Source organism: Rissa tridactyla, chromosome 1 (genome assembly GCF_028500815.1).
Source record: "Rissa tridactyla isolate bRisTri1 chromosome 1, bRisTri1.patW.cur.20221130, whole genome shotgun sequence".
Lineage (NCBI taxonomy): Eukaryota > Metazoa > Chordata > Aves > Charadriiformes > Laridae > Rissa > Rissa tridactyla.
The window spans coordinates 148,467,958-148,488,700 of NC_071466.1; the positions used below are offsets into that span (position 1 = coordinate 148,467,958).

At 41.9% G+C, this 20,743-nt stretch overlaps 1 protein-coding gene across 3 annotated transcripts in view; it reads right to left on the bottom strand.

The window, feature by feature from the left end:
• PIK3C2G (phosphatidylinositol-4-phosphate 3-kinase catalytic subunit type 2 gamma) overlaps positions 1-20,743 on the bottom strand; it is a 287,677-nt gene that overhangs the window by 11,745 nt on the left and 255,189 nt on the right. For all 3 annotated transcript variants that reach the window (XM_054225048.1, XM_054225029.1, XM_054225038.1), the window contains one exon: positions 13,816-13,910. In XM_054225048.1, the coding sequence (XP_054081023.1) occupies positions 13,816-13,910 (95 nt within the window). The remainder of the gene's footprint in view (positions 1-13,815; positions 13,911-20,743) is intronic.

Sequence of the window (20,743 nt, forward strand, 5' to 3'; positions counted from 1 at the left end):
ACCTCTTCCTAAATAACATCAAATTTTCTTTTTAGGTGACTATTGCCTCAAATTTGAATCATGTCATCAGTTTCTCTTAGTGTTAGACATGCAGATATTTTTCCACCTTTTGTCCTAGAGTGAAACAGATTCACCACTCTGTAACATTTGATACTTCCAGCTGCTGTTCTCTTTTTCCCATTTTTCATTTTCAACCATCTTGACAAAAATAAAAAAATGATCAAAGGTAACTTGTATTAACTAATGCCACCTTTCCTCCTCTATAAATAACTTCCTTCCTTCCCCCAAAATTAATTTCCTGGACAACTTCAAATCTCAGTTGCTTTCTTCCCCTTCTTCAATGAAAAAGGGAAATCCAGGCTTTAGAAGTGCCCCCAAATTAAAAAAACAAATAAAAAAAAATCTTTCACTTTGTCCAGTAGCTCTTTCAGTTTTCCTATCCTTTACCTTCATTTTGAGTTTTTCTCTTACATTCACTGCATTGAGAATTTATCTTCTACATAGTGAAGAAAGGACTACAAAATATCCCTTAATGTTTAATATTGAGATATCCTCACACCTTCAAAAATGATATCACTATAGCAAAGGATTAGAAAAAAACCTTCACGTCTACAAAGCGAAATGTTTACATAAGTGTAGATATGAGGCAGATTTGATTATTATCCAATAAAGGAGGATTAAAAAAAAAAATCCACAGAAGAATTCAGCCTTGCACCCCAGCAACCTGTTTAAATTACTAGCTGCCTCTTGACTAAATTAAAACTAGCAAGAAATGTGGAAATGCCATCACTGCTGCTACACTGTCTTGCACTTTCTCTGGGTCTCCGCGTAACTTAGCAGAGAAAGGCTAAGCCCTGTCTTTGTACGTTGCCGCTTAATTAACAAACACAGCCTCTGCCTCAGAAAAAGATAACCTGCTCTGGGCTAATTCTAAATTTAAAGAGCTGAGAAAATAACCAGCACTAAACCAACGGTATTACAAAGCAAGAGGGTCCTTCAAAAACACAGTAAGATATATAAACCTTCAGGACAAACGGGATTGCTGTGTGAATGGGTGGTTGTGTTGGTACTTCATAAATCCTAACGTGGGACTGAGGACCCTTCCTCGTTTTTCCTTTGAGCTCTGCATCTCCCGAAGCACTGAAGACCTCTTTCCTATGCTGCTACTAAGCTTTTAGTTTTCCTGCCACGAAATATTTTCAAATTACTTCAAATAAATTCAAAATAAAATCACATTTGCAGTAATTAAATAATAATTACAAAAGAAGATAATCCACCATATCGCTGTGGTGCACCCTGCACTGTCTGCTACTGGCAAGAAAAAACAGAAAAGCAACTGGCCAAAAGTGACGGCACGAATAAGGTATTTTTTCCCAAACAACTGCTTTTTTCACCTAAAATTTGAAAACATTTAACTGCTTCTCTGCAAGATAAGCTTTATTTTATTGTATTTTCTGATCCCAATTTTTTACCCCTCTTCTCTGTGAGCAGCTTCATTCCTATTCCTAACTTCTTTCCTACCTCATGCATGCATCCGGGTATGTACGGAAACAGAGAAGACACACTGTGACAGGGGTCACTGGCACGGAGGTCAATGGCAAAGCAACAAAAAAAGAAATGAAGTTTATCTCAATTTAATGTAGGGAAATAAAAGGTACGTTGCTTCAGAACAACATATATTTTGTTTCGGGGAAGTTCTGGAAAGTATTTTTTGAGCAGGCAATTTCCACCTTTCAGAAAGAAAGCCAGGAGACTTAGTGCCAGTGGTGTCAGTGGAGCAAGACTGCAGATGGCTTTGTCATTTACTATGATAAAAATGCAGAGGCGCTCTATCCGTGCTATTGATTTTAATCTCCACATATAGCTTATTCACTTTGTGCAGTCCAATACCTTCAACATCCTCATCAACCTGCCTGTTCTGCATGTAGCTTGTCAGTGCGCCAAATGGGCGAACCGCGGGTGCTGTTCCTACACAAATAAACCGTGCTTTTGTCACCAAAGTTTATCCCAGCCCTTTCTCTCCAAAGTGAAACAAGGCTTTTTGGACAAAAAAAAAGTGCAGGTTAACTGCTTTGGCTTTGTTTGTAGTAGAGTAGCAAGGACTTGTGCAGACTATCTGTTAATAAATGACGGTATGCCGCATTGCTAACGGGGAAAACAATGCTGGCAAAAATAGGGTCAAGAGCCGTCCTGAGTCACAAAATCTCTACCAAGTGAAGCAGCCAACGCTGTCAAAGGTCTCCTGGCTGTCAAATGGGAAAAACTAATCCTCAGTCACTGAGGCAGAAGCGAAGCTTCACAGCTAACACCCCGCAACAAACATACCAATTCTGGGCAAAAATGTCAAGGTGTTGACCTATTCCAGTGTATATGTGACATGGAATCATAGAATTGTTTAGGTTGGAAAAGAGCTTTAAGATCACCAAGTCTAACCATTAACCTAACACTGCCCAGTCCACCGCTAAACCACGTCCCTCAGCACTACATCTACGAGCCTTTTAAATAGCTCCAGGGATGGTGGTAGTTAAAAGAATAGTCTCCAATACTGAGCCCTGGGGAACAGGCCCCAATACTGAGCCCTGGGGAACACCACTTGTGACTGGCTGCCAACTGGATTTAACTCCATTCACCACCACTCTTTAGGCCTGGCCATCCAGGCAGTTTTTTACCCAGCAAAGCGTACGCCCATCCAAGCCATGAGCAGCCAGTTTCTCCAAGAGAATGCTGTGGGAAGTGGTGTCAAAGGCTTATACTAAAGTCTAGGTAGGCAACGTCCACAGCCTTTCCCTGGTCCACTAAGCGGGTCACCTTGTCACAGAAGATCAACTTAGTCAAGCAGGACCTGCCTTTCATAAACCTGTGCTGACTGGGCCTGATCGCCAGGGTGTCCTGTAGGTGACGCATGATGGCACTCAAGACTTCCCCAGCACCGAGGTCACACTGACAGGCCTGTAATTCCTCGGATCCTCCTTTTGGGCTTTCTTGTAGATGGGAGCCACATTTGCTAGTCTCCTGTCAACTGGGACCTCCCTGGTTAGCCAGGACTGCTGAGAAATGATGGAAAGTGGCTTGGTGAGCACCTCTACTAGCTCCTTCGGTATGTACGGGTGCATCAAGTGTTGGTCTGGCTAGAACTCACGCGTGACCTTTTTTCAGCCATTAAACTCAAAAAACAACTCACTCACACTGGGATACAACTGAAATAAGCAATTTCAGTGGCATTGGGGGAGCTGGCACAGCCCTGCACCACTGTAGCACGGCAGAAATTGTCTACTGCTCTTCATCAGAGACTAACTAGACAAGCACTCTGCTGTTAGGGATTTTTTTTAAAGGAACAAGAATTATTTGTTAAATATTTAACAAAACCGTTTTTTTTTTTTTTTTCTTGTGAGGTTCTGGGAAACAGGCTGGATCTCAAAAGATTCAGGGTTTCCTAAGAACTATGTAAAATCCTTCTGATCCGCTTCAGTCATTTGAGAGAAAAGCCCACCTGATTCTGCTTAGAATAATGTAAATAAAATGAAAGCTGACCTGCAATACTCAGAAGGTCATAAGGGTTCCCCTTCCAAGCCTTTATTTCTATAAAGCTCTGAATCCAGAATCAAACACTTTCAGAAAGATGAAGAAAGGAACCGAGATGTAGCTCTGACGCCCTGTTTAAAAAGAGTAATTCATCGTCTTGATGATCCAGAAAGGATAGACACAATCCCCAACGAAATGGAAAAGAGTCTGTACTACCATGTGACGATATCTGTCAGGTAAAACAGGCTCATGCCTTTTACTGACCATCGTCAGTAGCAGACAAGGAGGGCTAGAATTTAGCTCCAGCAAGTAATGATACAGCTCTGTGTGAATTTACTATTTCTGAATCAACAAAAAAGAAAAAGATGTCTTAGAACGGCTTGTGTCCCTCAGTCTCAATCCTGAGCTCTGAGACTCCTCTAACACTTCACCAGTACTCAGGACTACGTTACTGGGTACTTCACATAGCACCATGTGGGTATAAAAAAATTCCCGAGGCTGCAAAAATAATATAAAAGAAGGCAACTGGATAAGCAGAAGTGTGAATATATTAAATGTACAACTCCCAGGAAAAGCTCTGAGCAAGAATCACATAGAAGTTTTTTTTCTGAAGGAGAAGGAGGTGACAAGATATGTTCTAGATTCCTGAACCACATGCTGTATTACTATCTTTAAGTCATTTAAACTTCGCTTTTTTTGCATAGATGAAAGAAATAAAGTTTCAGTCATACTTTAAAATTATATTATTCTATGGATAAGCAACGTTGGTGCAGGGCATAGAATGCAGAGAGAAGATTTCATGAACAGATCTCTGAAACTTTTTTTCCAGAATTACCACCAAGCCTGTAAAGAAGTTAAATTCCATTGCTTTCAACCCTGTATTATTGGCGTGCTTGGAACATTTAATTTTCAGATGACTGTTTAGTCGCAGAGTCTATGCCACTGGCTGAGATAAGACTGATTTCGTGTGGACCCTTAGAAACACAGATCCCAGAGTTCCTTCTGTCTTGAATAATGCACAGGGGAGAACAAATACTTAAGACAACATCCCCATTTTGCTTTTCTTTTGAAATCACTCAGGATTAACGCCATTGCTGCCTGTTAGAGGGCATGAAAGAAAATTAGCCTTTGAGAAAAGAAACACAAGCAAATGCTGTTCTGATTCTATCTCTCTGTCACATACATATTCTTTTCTCTCCCTGCCTAGGCACAGATAGTAAGTGAATATAAAAATGCATAAAGAAATAGTGACGCTGTTATCTGTGTCTTCACCCTGCACTATTTTTCTTCTCAGTTTCTAAATTTGTTAAAAAAGTCTGTGTGTGCCTGATCCAGACTATTTTAAATTTCTCAAACTGTACAGAGCTCCCTCCACTTTTCTTTAGATTATTCTGCAGCTTGCCATCTCCCTTTGTAAGAAAGCATTTCATTATACAACGCATGCAATTTCTCCTCCTTAGTTACCTCTCATTACTTCCACTTACGCTCTTGCTCAATGTCCTAAACAATTCCTCTTGAACCTTGCTGTCTTCTCCCTTAAATATTTGCACAATTGACTTGTGTCCTTGTTAGCTCGTTCTTAACTAAGTTAGGTTTTAGTAACAATAAATCACTCCTGAAGAATCAATCAGTCCCAAGTAACTCTACTGAGAACTGTTCTTTGAACCGGTATTCTTGTTTTAAAAAAAACATCCCGAGAGAAATATTTTACTATCAGAGCCTTATAAAGATGAACTACTTTCTTTCTGCACCATGACACCAGGATCTGGCCTTTCTCATTGGCATCTCTCACAGCAACCTCATGTCCCACCATTGGCTTGTTTTATCTTCACATTACCGGGGGATATAGATCTATACCTCCCCAAGGAAATACTACTCATTTGCCCAAGCTGGTTGTAGGGTTCTGGAAATTACTTTTATTCTCTTGATCTCGCTCTGTCTCCACTATTATTTTTAATGTTTTCTTCATTTGCGACCAGTGGCAAATTTAATTTATGTTCACCTTCATCTCCCAGATCACTCATCTTACTAAACAGAGCTCACTGTTGTTGCTTTCTTTTTTTTTCTTTCTAATTCAACACGTATCAGCTACATAGGGAATTACTTATTTAAAAATTAGCAGCTAGAATTTAGAGCTGAGGCAGGACTGCGACTATGACAGATTAGAGGGTTTAACAAGAAATAATAACACAACTTTCTGAACAACATATTTGTCAAGCACCTTTCATAACAAATATGTTGGAATCCAACAGTAATCCCTGTGCCACAAGAACAAACCTCATCTCTTCCCAATTTAAACCGCTGCTGAGTAGTAGTGCCCTTTGTTTATAGGTCTTCAGCTAATTTTCAGTCCAAAAGAGAACACAGTCTATCTAAACGGATTTCCATACATTTTTTAAAGAAAAGCATTTTCTAGGAATATAAAATGAAATCCAACTTCTTTATAAGCTAGAGTTAGTAAAAGAGCCTTCTTTCCATGGCTTTTTATTCTGTTTATCTGTGCCAGTCTAGGGAGAACTCCATCTGAATGTGTTACTTCCTGCCATTGGCCAAGCTGCTGATTTTATGCTGTCACCAATACTTTCTAAATAACTTTTTTTCACCTCAAAGAGGTTTTTTTCCACTTGTTTTCCATCCCTGGATGACTGACCATGCTTGGTCTACCTATGCAACATCTTCCCAATCCCTGTTGTCTGATCCACGGGCTGCAGCAAAGAAAGCAGGATACATTCATAATAGTCTGAAAGCATAATGTGGCTTTTCATTTAATTGGCAGGCATTGCCTTGCTGGCAGGTATATATATTTTCCATTTAAATCTATATAATGACGTTCATAAAGTGTAAAAGTTAGTGGGCTCATGAGAGGAACGATGGGAACCAACCAAGAGCGAACAAAAATCCCCACCTCTTATACCCACCTCAAGCTAGAGACAAAACCCAGCAAAGGCAGCAGAGCATCTACCTGTACCTTATGTAGGAACTTCCCTCCAGCCCTGCACCTGCAGCTTAGAAATAGATTTCGTCCCTGTGGTTTAGGGGACGCTTGGCTCTCACCTTTCTTCCCAAAGCATTTAAGCCATCACGTCTCTCACAAACGTTTTTGGAAGCAATTCGTACTCGGATGGTGTAGGACACGAAATGGAAAGAGGCTGGATGTCTGCGTAAGCCTAAAGCTGATTACTAATTCGTCACCCACATATCAGCTATCCCAGAATCATTAATCACCCAGAGTGGTACATGACAGCTTCAGAGCTTTTATAAAAGGAAAGCTGGAAGTAGTTTTGGAAAGTACTGTAAGAGTTTATTTTTCTTCCAGCAAATTTTCCCCCTGTAAAATTAGTTCTGAATTCATCACCCACACACGCTTTCCTGAATTTTAGCAACATTTTATATTTATTGGCATGAGGTTCAGGATAAGTTGGCTTTGTTTCTCCTCCCCACTACCCCTGAGGAGTTATTCTGTCCACAAGAAGTAATGGGCAAAAATGTTTAGCAGTGAGGATTGAAAGTTTAGCCGCTTATCTAGAAAAACAGGGCATGCCTGAAGTCATGGCAATGAAGTCGGCAGGCAAAGCAGACTTCCTTCTGAGCCAATGCTGAAACACCGTTCCCTTCTGGTTGTCTGTGAAGCGGGGAAAGAAATATATAAGCCAGCCTTCTCTGAACTTCAGAAATGGCTACTCCTTTTGCCTCTGATGTCTTTTTGAACAGGTGAGCAAGCCCAGCAGTGCAGTAGTCGGCTGTTCCTGGCTGTGCAGGACTAGGCTAGCACACAGTCTGTGCTATGTAAGACCTGGAATAGCCTCGATATCCCCCATGATCTGTGTTGGTTCATACAGATGAATGGAACTGGACTTGAGCATTTCAAGTTCAAAACCTATGTGACCTCAGGAAGAAAAGGAAAGGTTACGATCTTTGGAAAAGGGGGTTGGCTACTTATGAAAAATACCAAGATGTAGTGAAGCTATACAGGGCAAAAATGAGAAGGGCCAAAGCTCAAGCAGAACTCATCTTGGCCGCCACGGTTAAAGATAACAAAAACAGGTTCTTTCAGTACATCAATAGAAAAAGGAAGACTAGGGAAAATGTAGGCCCGCTAACAAATGAGATGGGTGCCCTAGTGGTGGAAGACACAGATAAGGCAGAGCTACTGAATGCCTTCTTTGCTTCAGTCTTCACTGCTAAAGCTGTCCCTCATGAATCCCAGGCCCTGGAGGCAAGGGGGAAGGTCTGGAGAGAGGAAGAGTTTTCCCCAGTAGAGGAAGATCAGGTTAGAGACCACTTGGCCAAACTGGACATCCATAAGTCCATGGGCCCTGACGAGACGCACCTGCGAGTGCTGAGAGAGCTGGCAGGTGTTATTGCTTGGCCACTCCCCATCATCTTTGACAGGTCATGGAGAACAGGAGAGGTGCCTGAGGACTAGAAGGCGGCCAATATCACTCCAGTCTTCAAAAAGGGCAAGAAGGAGGACCCAGGGAACTACAGACCGGTTAGTCTCACCTCCGTCCCTGGGAAGGTAATGGAGCAACTCGTTCTGGATGTCATATCCAAGCATGTTCAAGAGCAGGAAGTTATTGGAAGTGGTCAACATGGATTTACCAAGGGTAAATCATGCTTGACTAATCTCATAGCCTTCTATGATGTTACAACTGGTTGGCTGGATGAGGGCAGAGCAGCAGATGTCATCTACCTTGACTTCAGCAAGGCTTTTGACGCTGTCTCTCATAACATCCTCCTTAGGAAACTGAGGAAGTGTGAACTAGACGAGGGGACAGTGAGGTGGATTGAGAGCTGGCTGCGTGACAGGACTCAGAGGGTTGTGATTAATGGAGCAGGGTCACATTGGAGGCCTGTAACCAGTGGTGTCCCCCAGGGGTCAATACTTGGACCAGTATTGTTTAACATATTCATCAACGACCTGGATGAGGGGATGGAGTGTATCCTCAGCAAGTTCGCTGATGATACCAAACTGGGTGGGGTGGCTCACACCCCAGAGGGCTGTGCTGCCATCCAGTGTGACCTGGACAGGCTGGAGAGCTGGGCAGAGAAGAACCTAATGAGGTTCAACAAGGACAAGTGTAGGGTCCTGCACCTGGGGAGGAAGAATGTCAGGCACCAACACAGGTTAGGGGTGGACCTGCTGGAAAGTAGTTCTGAGGAGAAGGATCTGGGGGCCTTGGTAGACAGTAAATTATCCATGAGCAAGCAATGTGCCCTTGTCGCCAAGAAGGCCAGCGGAATTCTGGGCTGCACAGGGAAGAGTGTGGCCAGCAGGTCAAGGGAGGTCATTCTCCCCCTCTACTCTGCACTGGTGAGGCCACAACTGGAGTACTGTGTCCAGTTTTGGGCTCCCCAGTTCAAGAGAGACAGGGAACTGGTGGAGAGAGTCCAGCAGAGGGCAACAAAGATGATTGAGGGACTGGAGCATCTCCCTTATGAGGAAAGGCTGAGAGAGCTGGGACTCTTTAGCCTGGAGAAGAGAAGGCTGAGGGGAGACCTTATTAATGTTTACAAGTATCTAAAGGGTGGGTGTCAGGAGGATGGAGCCAGACTCTTTTCAGTGGTTCCCTGTGACAGGACAAGGGGTAACAGGCACAAGCTGGAACATAGGAAGTTCCAAACAAATATGAGAAAAAACTCCTTTACGGTGAGGGTGACAGAGCACTGGAAGAGGCTGCCCAGGGAGGTTGTGGAGTCCCCTTCTCTGGAGACTTCCAAGACCCGCCTGGATGCAGTCCTGAGGGATGTGCTCTAGGCAATCCTGCTTCAGCAGGGGAGTTCGACTAGATGATCTCTAGAGGTCCCTTCCAGCTCTGAAAAACAATTCCATAATTCTGTGATAAGCACATGGCCACAGTTTTAGACGTGGCTTTCAAATTTGACTGCTAATGTTCAGTTCCCCAGATTGAGACATTCAAATCCACTTGCTGCATAGCAAGGAAAGGCTAAGCTGGAAACAAGGACAGAAAAAGGAGTACACCTTATAAGAAACTTCTTTTTTTTTTTTTTTTTTTGTCTGATGCTTGCAACAGTTCCTGTGATAGTTCTTGTAATTATGTATTACTAGTAACAGTGGTGCCAAAAATTTCTGAGAAAGGAAAATTACATGAAAGCAGTGGTATACTTTGGACAATATCTTATCCTTGTGTGGTAACCGCCTTTGGTTGTTTGAGGGTTTTTTTATGTACAAAGGTGCTTCAGTATTACAGTCCTTAAAATATCCTAAAGTAAACTAAATATGGGGTAGTCACTGAAGATAATTAGGAAGAGGAAGACAAATGATTCAGAAGAAATATTGTTTAGATAAAGACAGTTTTGTGTCCCAGTGTTTTTTCAAAGATGGAATTTTAAAGGCTATTATTATAAATGACTGACAGATAAAGAATTCATATATTTGATTCTGAGACTTAACAGAAGCACAGCAAGACTGTTATCTTCTTTCAGTGGAAAAAGGGTAAATGATACATCCTTGATAACTAAAAAAAAGGAAAAAACCCAAGATCTTGAGTTTATAAAAACTAAACAGATAGAAGGTGACCTGTTTGGGTAACTTATTTCAGAGTCAGTCTTCCTAGTATTTTAATTTTCACAAATCTACCTCCACGGCTTGTACGCACATCTAGGAGCCTACGTTTTTAAGGCAGTCTCTCAGGCTTTCTTCCTAGCGCTCCCCCTGTGCTCCCATTCCTGTCTGTTGCCATTTTTCTGGCTATTGTGCTGCCACAGCTGGACTGGTTTTGCTCTTAGCTACCATAAATCCTTTCACATGCCAAAACAAACTTCCTCCCAGTTCCTGTATCTTCCTTCTAAGACCGCTTAGTGCACTTTGCCAGGTACGGCACTCTTGTGTTTATAGAAGAAGCTTGCCCTGTCTCATTCCCTCCTGCTGCCGCATCCTCCACGACTCAGAGGTGTCTCCATATAACCTCTCCATCTTTCATCCCTCCATAAAGGTTTCCTTCCAGCCCGGCTTCACTTTATTAAGGCAATATTGCCTGTACCGCCTATGCCTAAAGTGCCCGGTGCTGCACTGTCTGCATTTGAATGCAGCAAGTAATGCCCCAAGAGGCTGACTTAAAATTACATACTATGTATATTCGGAAAATTGCATTTTTTTAGCTTTGTGGCTTTTGTGTCTTTAAAAGTTGGATTTAAAGTTTTTTTTTTTCCTCAGCAGTCGTCGTGATGCCGTTCAAATCACAAGTAGAAGCAGTGAGTGTGATGTGAGTCACCTGACTTACAGAATCTCAGGATTCAAATAAAACTATGAATTGCTGAGGAAAATCTTGAGACTGAAATATCGTTAGTATCTTATAAATATCTATTTAACAGAACTCGTCTTCGTTGTGCACCCACCATCTTCAAGCGTAGACAAACATTAGCAACCAGTCTTAGATCTCTCTGTTCAAACAGCTTCTCCGTCTGCATTGCTGGTCTCGATGCGAGTATTTTCTCAGTGAAAAAAACGTAGCTTGTGCTTTATAGGAGGTTGGGTTAGGTTAATGGTCCTTCCTCATCGCAAAAACTGTAAGGCTGCTCTTCTCCCTTGTTGGTCTTTGAAGCATTTTTTGATAGTTTTCTTCAAGCAGGACTGGCTTTCGTAACATGTGACTGAAATGTGGCAGTGGTAAAGGAGAGGACGTGCTGAAGCAGATCTAGGGGCGGCTGTCTCGTACATCTGCAGCAAACGTGGCACGTGTGGATGCATCAGATCAAAAGCGCCTGCACTGTGGAGTCCCTGTATGCACCCACATTAGACAGCCCTCTGGCAGGTCTGCACCAGACCAACGCTCTCTCAAGTGCTGTTGCGGTTTTTGTCTGTGACATGCCACACGGATGGGGTTAGCGTCGTGAAAACGTCCTGCAAAGCTATAGCACTGCACTCCTTTGACTTCCTCCTTTAAAGAATCTACGTGACACTTGACAAACACCACCAGCTCCTTATGGATTGCCTTGTGCGTTGTATATTAATACAGGATTTGCACGGCAGGATCTAGATCTCCTATTAAAACCCTTGGAAGTAAACCCACACAAATAGTAAACAGAATTTATTTACATGGATCAAAAGTCTCTATCACAATTCCTGTCAGTTCTGTGAAGCTACATTTGGGATTAATTTAACCCACTACAATTATTTTCACATCTGAACACATCATAAAATCTCTATAAAGAGACAAATTAAATGGGAAAGAGCAGCACAAAAATTATTTACTATAAATTATGAAATAAAACAAGATAGCAAAGTAATCTCTGCACAGATGAACCACTAAAATATAATTAGTGAGACTCCGCAAAAGACTGAATATACCTGAAATAGCTTTAACATGTCTTGAATAAGATATGATCTTGGCATACTTTTAAAATCCCTGTTCAGCTCAACAAAAAAAAAAAAAAAAGGAAAGGAGGGAAAAAGAAACGAGAGCATGTCAGAGAGATTGATCTATATGACTGGAAAGCTGAGAAGATTACTAATGGCATAAACAACCTTTCTGTTATAGGTTACAAGTCTGAAGGCAGTCCAGCATTGCAGTACCCCAAAGCACGGCTATTCATATTTCAGATCAGATGATGATGGATGGATGGCCGGATGGAAGGAAGGAACTGGAAGCCCAGGATTTAACAACATGATTGCCTAAGTTAGGCTGCTAAAATAATGACCTTATTTCCAAGTCATGAATCATTGCTAGTCTTACTGAATTTGACTCCTACCACTTCTCTGTAAACTCACTAAAATGGATTTGATTTAAGTTACCTACATTCAGAAGCTAGACAACTACTTAAAGTTATATTGTCCCTTTCCATAATGAAGTGAACTGAACCCTGGATTTTATGTTTGCTATACACAGCTATCTATGCTGTAATTTATTTTCCTTTAATTAAATAGCTGGAACTTTCGAAGTTAAAGAACACTGTTAGGAGCCTATACATTTCAAATGATGGAAACGAGGAGAAAGACGGTTCCTGACATCTGTAGCTCTGTGTGCACCTCCACGTCCCCTGCCTGAGCTCACAGTAACAGCATCAGCACGGCAATCACTTAAATATACCCCTCCCACCAACTAGAACATTACCAGAAGTTTATCAAAGTCACTTAGCTTTAAAAAGCACAACAGAAAAAATAAAGAGGGTCTTATACTATATCCTGAAGGTAAACTTTGTATAAATTGGACCTGTCAGCAGAGGCTGATCTCACCTGTCAAGGTGGCGCATAGGAAACAAAAGACAAGTCTCCCGGGACAGAGACTTATTGGATATTATAAACCAAAGTGATCACGCTCGAATTGCAAATCAGAAGCCAGAGTGGCCAACAGAGAACAGCTGGAGCTACGTAAGCCTCATGTGTCTCATACAAGTAATTAAATATCCACCCTCATTTTCTTACTGGCTGGTGCTCACAGACGCCCCTCAGAGTGGCCCCATTTAGGGAAAGCCATTGCAATCCAGTTTGGGATGGAGGCAGCGTCAGCGTACGCAATGAGAACCCGCAACAGTTAACAAGTGCTTTAATCTCCTGGCTAAACAAAGATAGCGAAGGATCTCTTTGCCACAGCCATTACTCGAGACTTGGGCAATTGGGAATGCAAGAGCACATCTAGGTGGCCGAACGCATTATGAAACACAGCAGACGTGCTGCTTCAGCCCAGAGACCGCAGATGGCACCAGCTAGATCTCTCAAGATATCCTCAGCGGCCAGTTTCACCCACCTCGCGCTGCGGGAGCGCTGCCAGCTTCCCCCTCTCATAGTCCGGCTCCGGGAACCCACACCATTTACCACTTGTCCTCGCAACAGAGAGCGTGTCGCAAAGCTGAGCGTCACCCCACCAAATGACACCGCTTCGCAACATACAGCACTACTCCCTCTGCCGAGCTCTTCCCTCTTCACAGACCTCTCATGCCGGACTTGAAAGAAATGTATGGATAATCAATCAATAACACCAGGCTGACATCCGACAAAAAGTCATGTTGCTGCGTGATGCCTTGTGTCTGACTGGCATCAAAATGCGTCAGCTGAAAGGGCCAAAACAGTCATCAAAATTGATTTTCTATATGGCCTGGAAAAGGCTGTTACCAGCCATTAGGGAAATGCAGTTTCTGTATCCACCCCATACCTGCAACCATATTGAACAAGCTCAAAGGAAGAACGCAAGTGTGAAATGATGACAGAACGGCATCATCATTATTTTGAGTTAAATTTAGTTACCCCAGAAAGGGTGTTTGAGGATTAATATTTTCACAGTACTCTGCAAATGCAAGGACTTATGAGTTATAGATTATGATAAAAATACTCACAATGTTCCTCATGTGTTTCAACATTATTGTCAGGCGGGTGCTCTCGTAGGATATGACTAATTGTACTCCAGGCTTATGATCAGTTGACTGAGGACCTAAAAAAGGCCAGACAGGTTGATTTTTTAGTTAATAGCTCATCTGTAAAATATTGCAGTACACATGAACTAATATATAAAAAGAACCTATTGCATGCTTAAACCAGGGATGAAATTAGAAAATACGGAGGATAAAGAGTGTGATGGAAGAAAGTGGTCTGACACGCAGCGCTCATTTTCTTTCCTGTTTATACATTGACAGTGAGATTTTTTGTTTTCTAATTGCCATCAATCTGAATTTTAGTGGGAAGTTTATGCTTGAGTAACAAATAATTGGGGTGGGTTTTTTTGGCATTCATTGATGACACTAGTCAGTATTGTTGCAATTCTCAATTCTTCTGTCTGGTTAACAGTGGATTTTTTTTTTTTCAGCTCCCAGCAGGAAAAAAAAAAAAAAGAAAAAAAAAAAGAGCAAGTTTCCAGACCAGTTCCAAAACAACTGTTACAGAAACAACATCTATATCTATCATACATAAATTCTCCCTTCCTCATTCTGTATTTTTCCTGTTCCAGGCTGTTCTTCATGCAACCCATTGCTTTCATAGATTTTTCTGCTAAGATGCATTTACAGAGTTTGATTCTGTTCCCACTGAAAAAAAAAAAAAAACCAAACATTTTTCGGTTTCCAAGCAAGAAGGATCAGTCTCTTAATGGGGCAGAAATGACTAAGCATATCCCGTTCCTTCTTTCTGCTGGAGGTACTGTGCCAGCTGTCTTCACTGCCAAAAGGGGTGTCCTTGAGGTTGGGTAAAGTAACGTGGCTTACCTGCCCCACAGAGACAGCGGAGAAAATACAGATGGCTTTTACCACAGTATACCAGGTAACGGTGAACACAACAACCTCTCCTCGATACCTGTCTGACCTCCCTGTTTTGCAGTGTTAAGCCTGAGCTGGGTGGAAATGAGCCACTTTGCACCACTTGGTCTGAGGCCCGGGGTCGTCCTCACATGGTCATCACCAGACAGTCCAGACACTGCCTGTGTGAACCAGACTGGTTCTACTTATGCAAACTGGGCTTTATTTAATTAGACCAAAGCTTTATTACAACCAGTACTATATATTTACTATATTTGGAAAAATAAGAGCTCAGTCCCCTTAACCTTATGACAAAATAGTGATCTCTCTTGAGCCGGGCTCTCTTCTGCCCGCCTCCCTGTTAAAGAAGTAGCTGACCTTGAGACCTCAGCCAGCAACGTCTTGCTCCCCTGGGTGTGCACTGGGATCTGCCACCGACACACCAGCCTTAAACCCGCTCCAGGGTGAGATAACGACACGAGACAAAACCATAAAGTCGTGATTCTTTAAATTCTTTAAAAAGTCTAATTCTTTCAATAGAAACACGTCTTTTAAGAAGTGGAAGGAATGAGAAAGGATGATGAGAATGAAAGGCGAGGGTTACGCATTAGCAAGAAGAGGCTTTTTAGGGAGTATCGGGACTGTTCGTCCTCGATAGCAGGCAGGATTCCCATGTCCCCCTTTCAGCCTCAGCAGACACCTGTGGGCTCCCTGTCGCGCTCTTGCTCTCCCTTTTCTGCATGTTCCACCAGAGCTGTTACAGCCAGGGTTGGAAGACCAAGAAATCAAACTCCCACTCCCCAGCCTCCACTCTGTTATTCAACAGCAGAAGGAAAGTTATAATGAATAAGCTACAACGGCTGTATTTTTCTGAAGAAACCAAATGTGTAACCTCTGGAGTGAACAGAGGCTCAAATAACTGCTAAGCAGATAGAACTACAGTGGTGTCATGTACTATTGACAGCCAGAGAGCTAGTGTAATTGCCATTCATCCTAAGGAAAAGAATTCAAATGAGTTAAAAATAACACAGTGTGTACACACAACTGCCATAGTATAATTTTTCTAGGCAGCCTGGATATCAACACTTCTGAATTTCTGATGTTTGGACTGGAATTTTAGAATATGAATCCATCTCCAATTTCTTCCCTTTAGAGACTGCAAAAAATACATTTTTAATTACATTCTAATTAGAGAAGGGCCTGAAACAGACTCTTGAAGAATTGAAATCTTATGAAGAAATCACTAAGCTGGGACCTAGAAGACCGAGGTGCAGTTCTTCATTTGTTATTCTCCTTTATGAACTTTGACAAATCACTTAACCAGACTGTATGTTATTTTGTTTCTTGTTGTATGCAAATAAGGACAGGGAGGCAATAGGGGATGAAAAGTCTGTGAAATGGACAATGCTGAGTTATTTCCAGGGTAACAAAAAAGCCTCCAAAAGTCAGTTCTTCCCACCGTCATGCAAAGCCATTTTACCATATTTCTTTTTAAGTTGTGGGCCCTTTTTCCTTTACGTTGCAACAGAAAAGGTAGAATCCTAGACCATAAAACACAGTGCAAACACAAGGGGAGTTGTGTTTTAACATGAGGGCACAATTGACTAGCGGGGCTCTATTAATTTTCTGAATTGCAGTGGGTCATCCTGCGTGATTTCGCAAGAGCAACAGATTCCAGTGGCTAAATTACATCATTAGAATCCAGCCGAACACCGCGCCTTGCCTTTCCTACCAGTACTACCAGTGCCTTTTTCTGCACTACTTCAGTTTTATAGTGCGAGCGCTTATATCCAGTCAAGGAATTTCTCTGTGGGAGCTGGCATTTTCATTTAGAAAAAGAAAATGTAAATAAGTTTCTAACTAAGCTGAGAATAATGAAAAACATGGGAGGGGAAAGTGCATTTCTAATTTAGCATGTGAAATGAAGTCTGAAACAGACACTATGGGCACGGCGATTACTAAAATATTTGCTCTTGCTATGTAATAAATTGAGTGCTAATGGAAAAAAAAATAAGAGGAAGGAAAAGAGAAAAATAACAGAGTGCAGAGAATCTGATAAACACGGAAGAAACTTCTATCACTTATATTTGATAATAAAAGACAGTTACTGTTAGCTACACTCAGCTGTTATATTTTAGGTTTTCCCACATTCAGTGCTAAATTGTAGCCTCTTTGAAGTCTAGGTAATTTTAGCTTAAAATGACAATAAAATACACATACAATAATGACTTCCAGTCTATCCAGCTTGGGCAGATGGCCTTGAGCTCAGGCCCTGCATTTTTAGGAACTGTCATGCTCTACTTGCACTCCATTATAAGCAAAGACCAAATGCTGGTCTGTTGTAGATACAGGACAAAGCTCCACTGACTTCAGCTGAAGTGAGATTTCCCTCCCAGGGATTGATTCTTTGCTCACTGGTGTGAATGCAAAAGCTGCCAAACATCAAACGAGGACCCTGGAGTTTGGCTGCCTGCAGACAGAACGGTGCTCGTAGCATTTTTCGATACGACTTGTGCCTGCGTGTCCCAGCACTCTGCAGCGGAAGGCAGCCACCAACCCCTACTGCAGAAAAACTCACACGCTGTGCCAGTTCATAATCTCTTTTATCAAGGAACATAAACACTGGAAAACTGTGGGTCCCTTCTTCTTTTTGAATGACAAAATTAAGGCAATTAGTGTTCAAATTTCCACCGAAGGTGGAATGATCTTCAGAGTAGTCAAGTATGCAGTTCTTTTCTTTATCTAGATGGTCTTTTCTAGCACGTTGGAGAACTACCAGCTCTATATTCTATCGTTTGTGCAATGTTTTCATTAGCAGCATTTTAAAATAAGCTCCGCGTTACACTTTGCACAATGCATGAGAAATATAAATGGTGAGGAAGATGCTACACAGAGGACTGACAAAATCAATAGGGGAATTAAAATTTAACAATACATTGCATTTCACACGTGGACTGCAAAGCAGTGTGAAAACACTAATTAGCTAAGTGTCATGGCACTACTGTTAGGGAGTTAAGTGTTATTCTGGATTCTGCACCCTCAGATTTTTTTTTAGATCTTTCTTCTTGGTGACAGCCTGTTTTGAGATCTGGCACCAGCGAGTCCTGAAACCTGGTTGGTTTTCCAGGGCCAGGGTTGAACCCCCCAAGCCAACCAGCTGCCCGCTTTAGCTACAGCTTGGGTTTACGAGCCTCCAATGTGCTCAACTTCAGATAGTCAGCTGTAAATACATTAACTGACTACCCCACTAGTTTCACCCCACAAGGCAGCAAGAGGTGCTTATGGCCAGCAAAACAGCCTAAATGCATCTAAACTAGGAATGCAACTTGCGGCAAAAGCTTTACATCGAGAATGAGCAACTGTAGCAGATCAAAACGCCACGTAACATGAGCAAAACAGCCGACTCTCCTGAGGGACTATTCATGAGGACTGCAGTTCTTCATGGAGAGCCATTTTGGAAAACTTGGATCTTCCTTTAGAAGGACACAGAACCGGTTCCGCTACTGCACTAAATGGAGAGCAGCCCCTGAAATGAGTGGAGCGCTAATCAAACACGCCAGAATTGGACCTGGGTTGTGCACCGTTATAACCAATAGCAAAGACTTCATGATTTCATAACTTCAGCAAAACAGTCTGAGTTATTAGTATTTTCAGGAGATGTAAACTCAAGAGAAGAAAAATAAACGAGACTGATATAAAAATGATTTTGATAGATTATCTTTCTTGCTCTTTTTAAAGGATCTTTATAAAAGGCTGTCTGTGAAACCATTCCTGATAGCTGCTCTCACTCCGTTGTAGTGAGCTCGGTATAATGAAATGCTGACAATATTCAGTATAATTCAGAATTCACCCTACTGGGAGTACTGAATCAGTATTCACGTCAAAGTAAATTTAGCACTGATTTTTAATCTCTTCATTGCTAGGAGCACAGTACACATTCGTAAATTTTAATTTTTATTTTACTTTAGTAAGTGTAATTACCTACAACATTTGTGCATTAAAGCAATGTAAGAGAAAGATGCTGTCTTGATCAAAATTCATAACCTGCTTCTATTGGGCATTCATTTTATTTTATATTGATCCTAACTAAGAGACAGATGATTTGCTTGCGTAAAGGCTGGGAGAGAAATCACCAGATTCATGGAAAGCTACAGCCCATACTAAACCTGAGTTATTCTTCAACACAGGCAAAAATTAAGGCCCTTATAAGCTCATAAAGCAATGAAAGCTGTGGGGAAGGGTGTATTCTTTTCACGGGCCCAGTGAACTTAATTCCTGCCCCAGACTGACGATGGTGTTACTACAGGGCTTACTTTCAAATCGAGAGCGTTTCAGGGCACCCCCAGCAAACAAGAGCATCCAGGGCCACTGTGCTCTTCCCAGCAAATCCTTGTTTGCTACCTGTCAGCTTGGCATGATCATCCGCCTCCTGCCTGAGCTGGACTTGTGTCTTCTCCTTCTCGCAGGACGGATGACAACAGGGTACAGAATGCCATGCAGCAAAGATCCCCGGGAGCTAGCGAGGGTATGGCAGCAGCCTAACTCCAACAACGAGGGGGGAAGCACAGATTATGAAAATAATTTCTCAGGGGGGTAATTAGCACGTGCATGGCTGGTCTTCCTCTGGTAGGCTAGCTCATTTACAGCTAAGCTCACCGACTCCCACGGTTCACGGCAATCGATTGTTGACCAGGTGCTTTCCCTTCCTCGCTGACCAGAAGTGGTGCCATACCCAGAGCAACTCAGCCCTTCAGAGAACTCAGAGGATGTCTTGTTCTCTGTTTTTACAGAGTCTAAACTCATTGGCTCCTGATTTGGACCTCGTGTGCTACTAGTACTCTATTGATGAATGATAGCGATGAATTTTCTAGGCCAAAGGGCCGTGTTGTTTGTTGTGTTGGGTTTGTGGGTTTTTTATTTTTTTATTTTCTCCTGTGTTAAACAAAGGTTTTGCCCTGAGTCTAGAACTGAAGTGTTCAAGCTTTAAAAGGCAGAGTGAGCAGGAAAAAAAATAATCCTTCTGTAACCATACTGCTTGAGGCCAGAGACACATTAATCTCCCCCAACCAGGTTGTGACCTTCACCTCCACTAACTGGATAGTGAACCAGCAGATTGGGTTACTTGTCACATAGCTCTCATCAAACACCCTCTCTAAATCCATTCTTCAGTTTCTTTATTCTCTTCTCTGATTTTGATGTCATTGACAACAAAAATAAAGGTCTTTCTTACCCTTCAGACTATATTGGCTCGGGACACCACTGAAGGAATTATGAGGCTGTAATTTATTTCTCAACTTTATTACAGGCTCTGTTCATGCTTTTGCATAAGACTTTTACACCCAGATTTTCTGTAATAATTAGGCACCTAAATATTAGTGAAATGTCAATATCTTTCTAAAGACCTGGGACTTTAACTCCCTTATGCCTCACGTCTGCTGCATCTTTGGCTACTCTACAGAGAGAGGCACCCCATGGACCAGACTACATGTTACATTTAAACTCTGGTTTGGATTTTCTGTGACAAGATTGAGCCCTGTATATTCCTAACACCTAGGACATCTTTGCATTATCTCCTCGTTCCTTTGTAAAAGTTAGATCAACCATTAGTAATTTCCAATAGTCATAATGGATTTAATATGATAATGGCATGCCCTAATCAAATAAACTCTACACAGGGGGAATCTTCCAGAGGCTGACAAGCCAGAATGGGATTGATTTTGTTCTGATGGATTAAAAAAATGGTCGCAGCAAAAGAGATAATGAAGCCCCTGTCTGCAGAGAGATTAAATTAACTTAATGGACACGCAAACTAAAAATGCAGAGATACTTGCACTCCCTTCCGACACGTGGATAACTGGTGATCTTGGAAAATATCACTTGGAGCACATAACAACTAGCTGAATTGTTGTGGTGTGGAGTGCAGCTGCAGGCTTCTTCATGAGATTTTGTGTAAAAACTGACTACGGAAGATTATTTTCAGTGCAGAACTAATGCAGTCAAAGACAATAAACATTCACAGTTTACATTTTATGGTTTA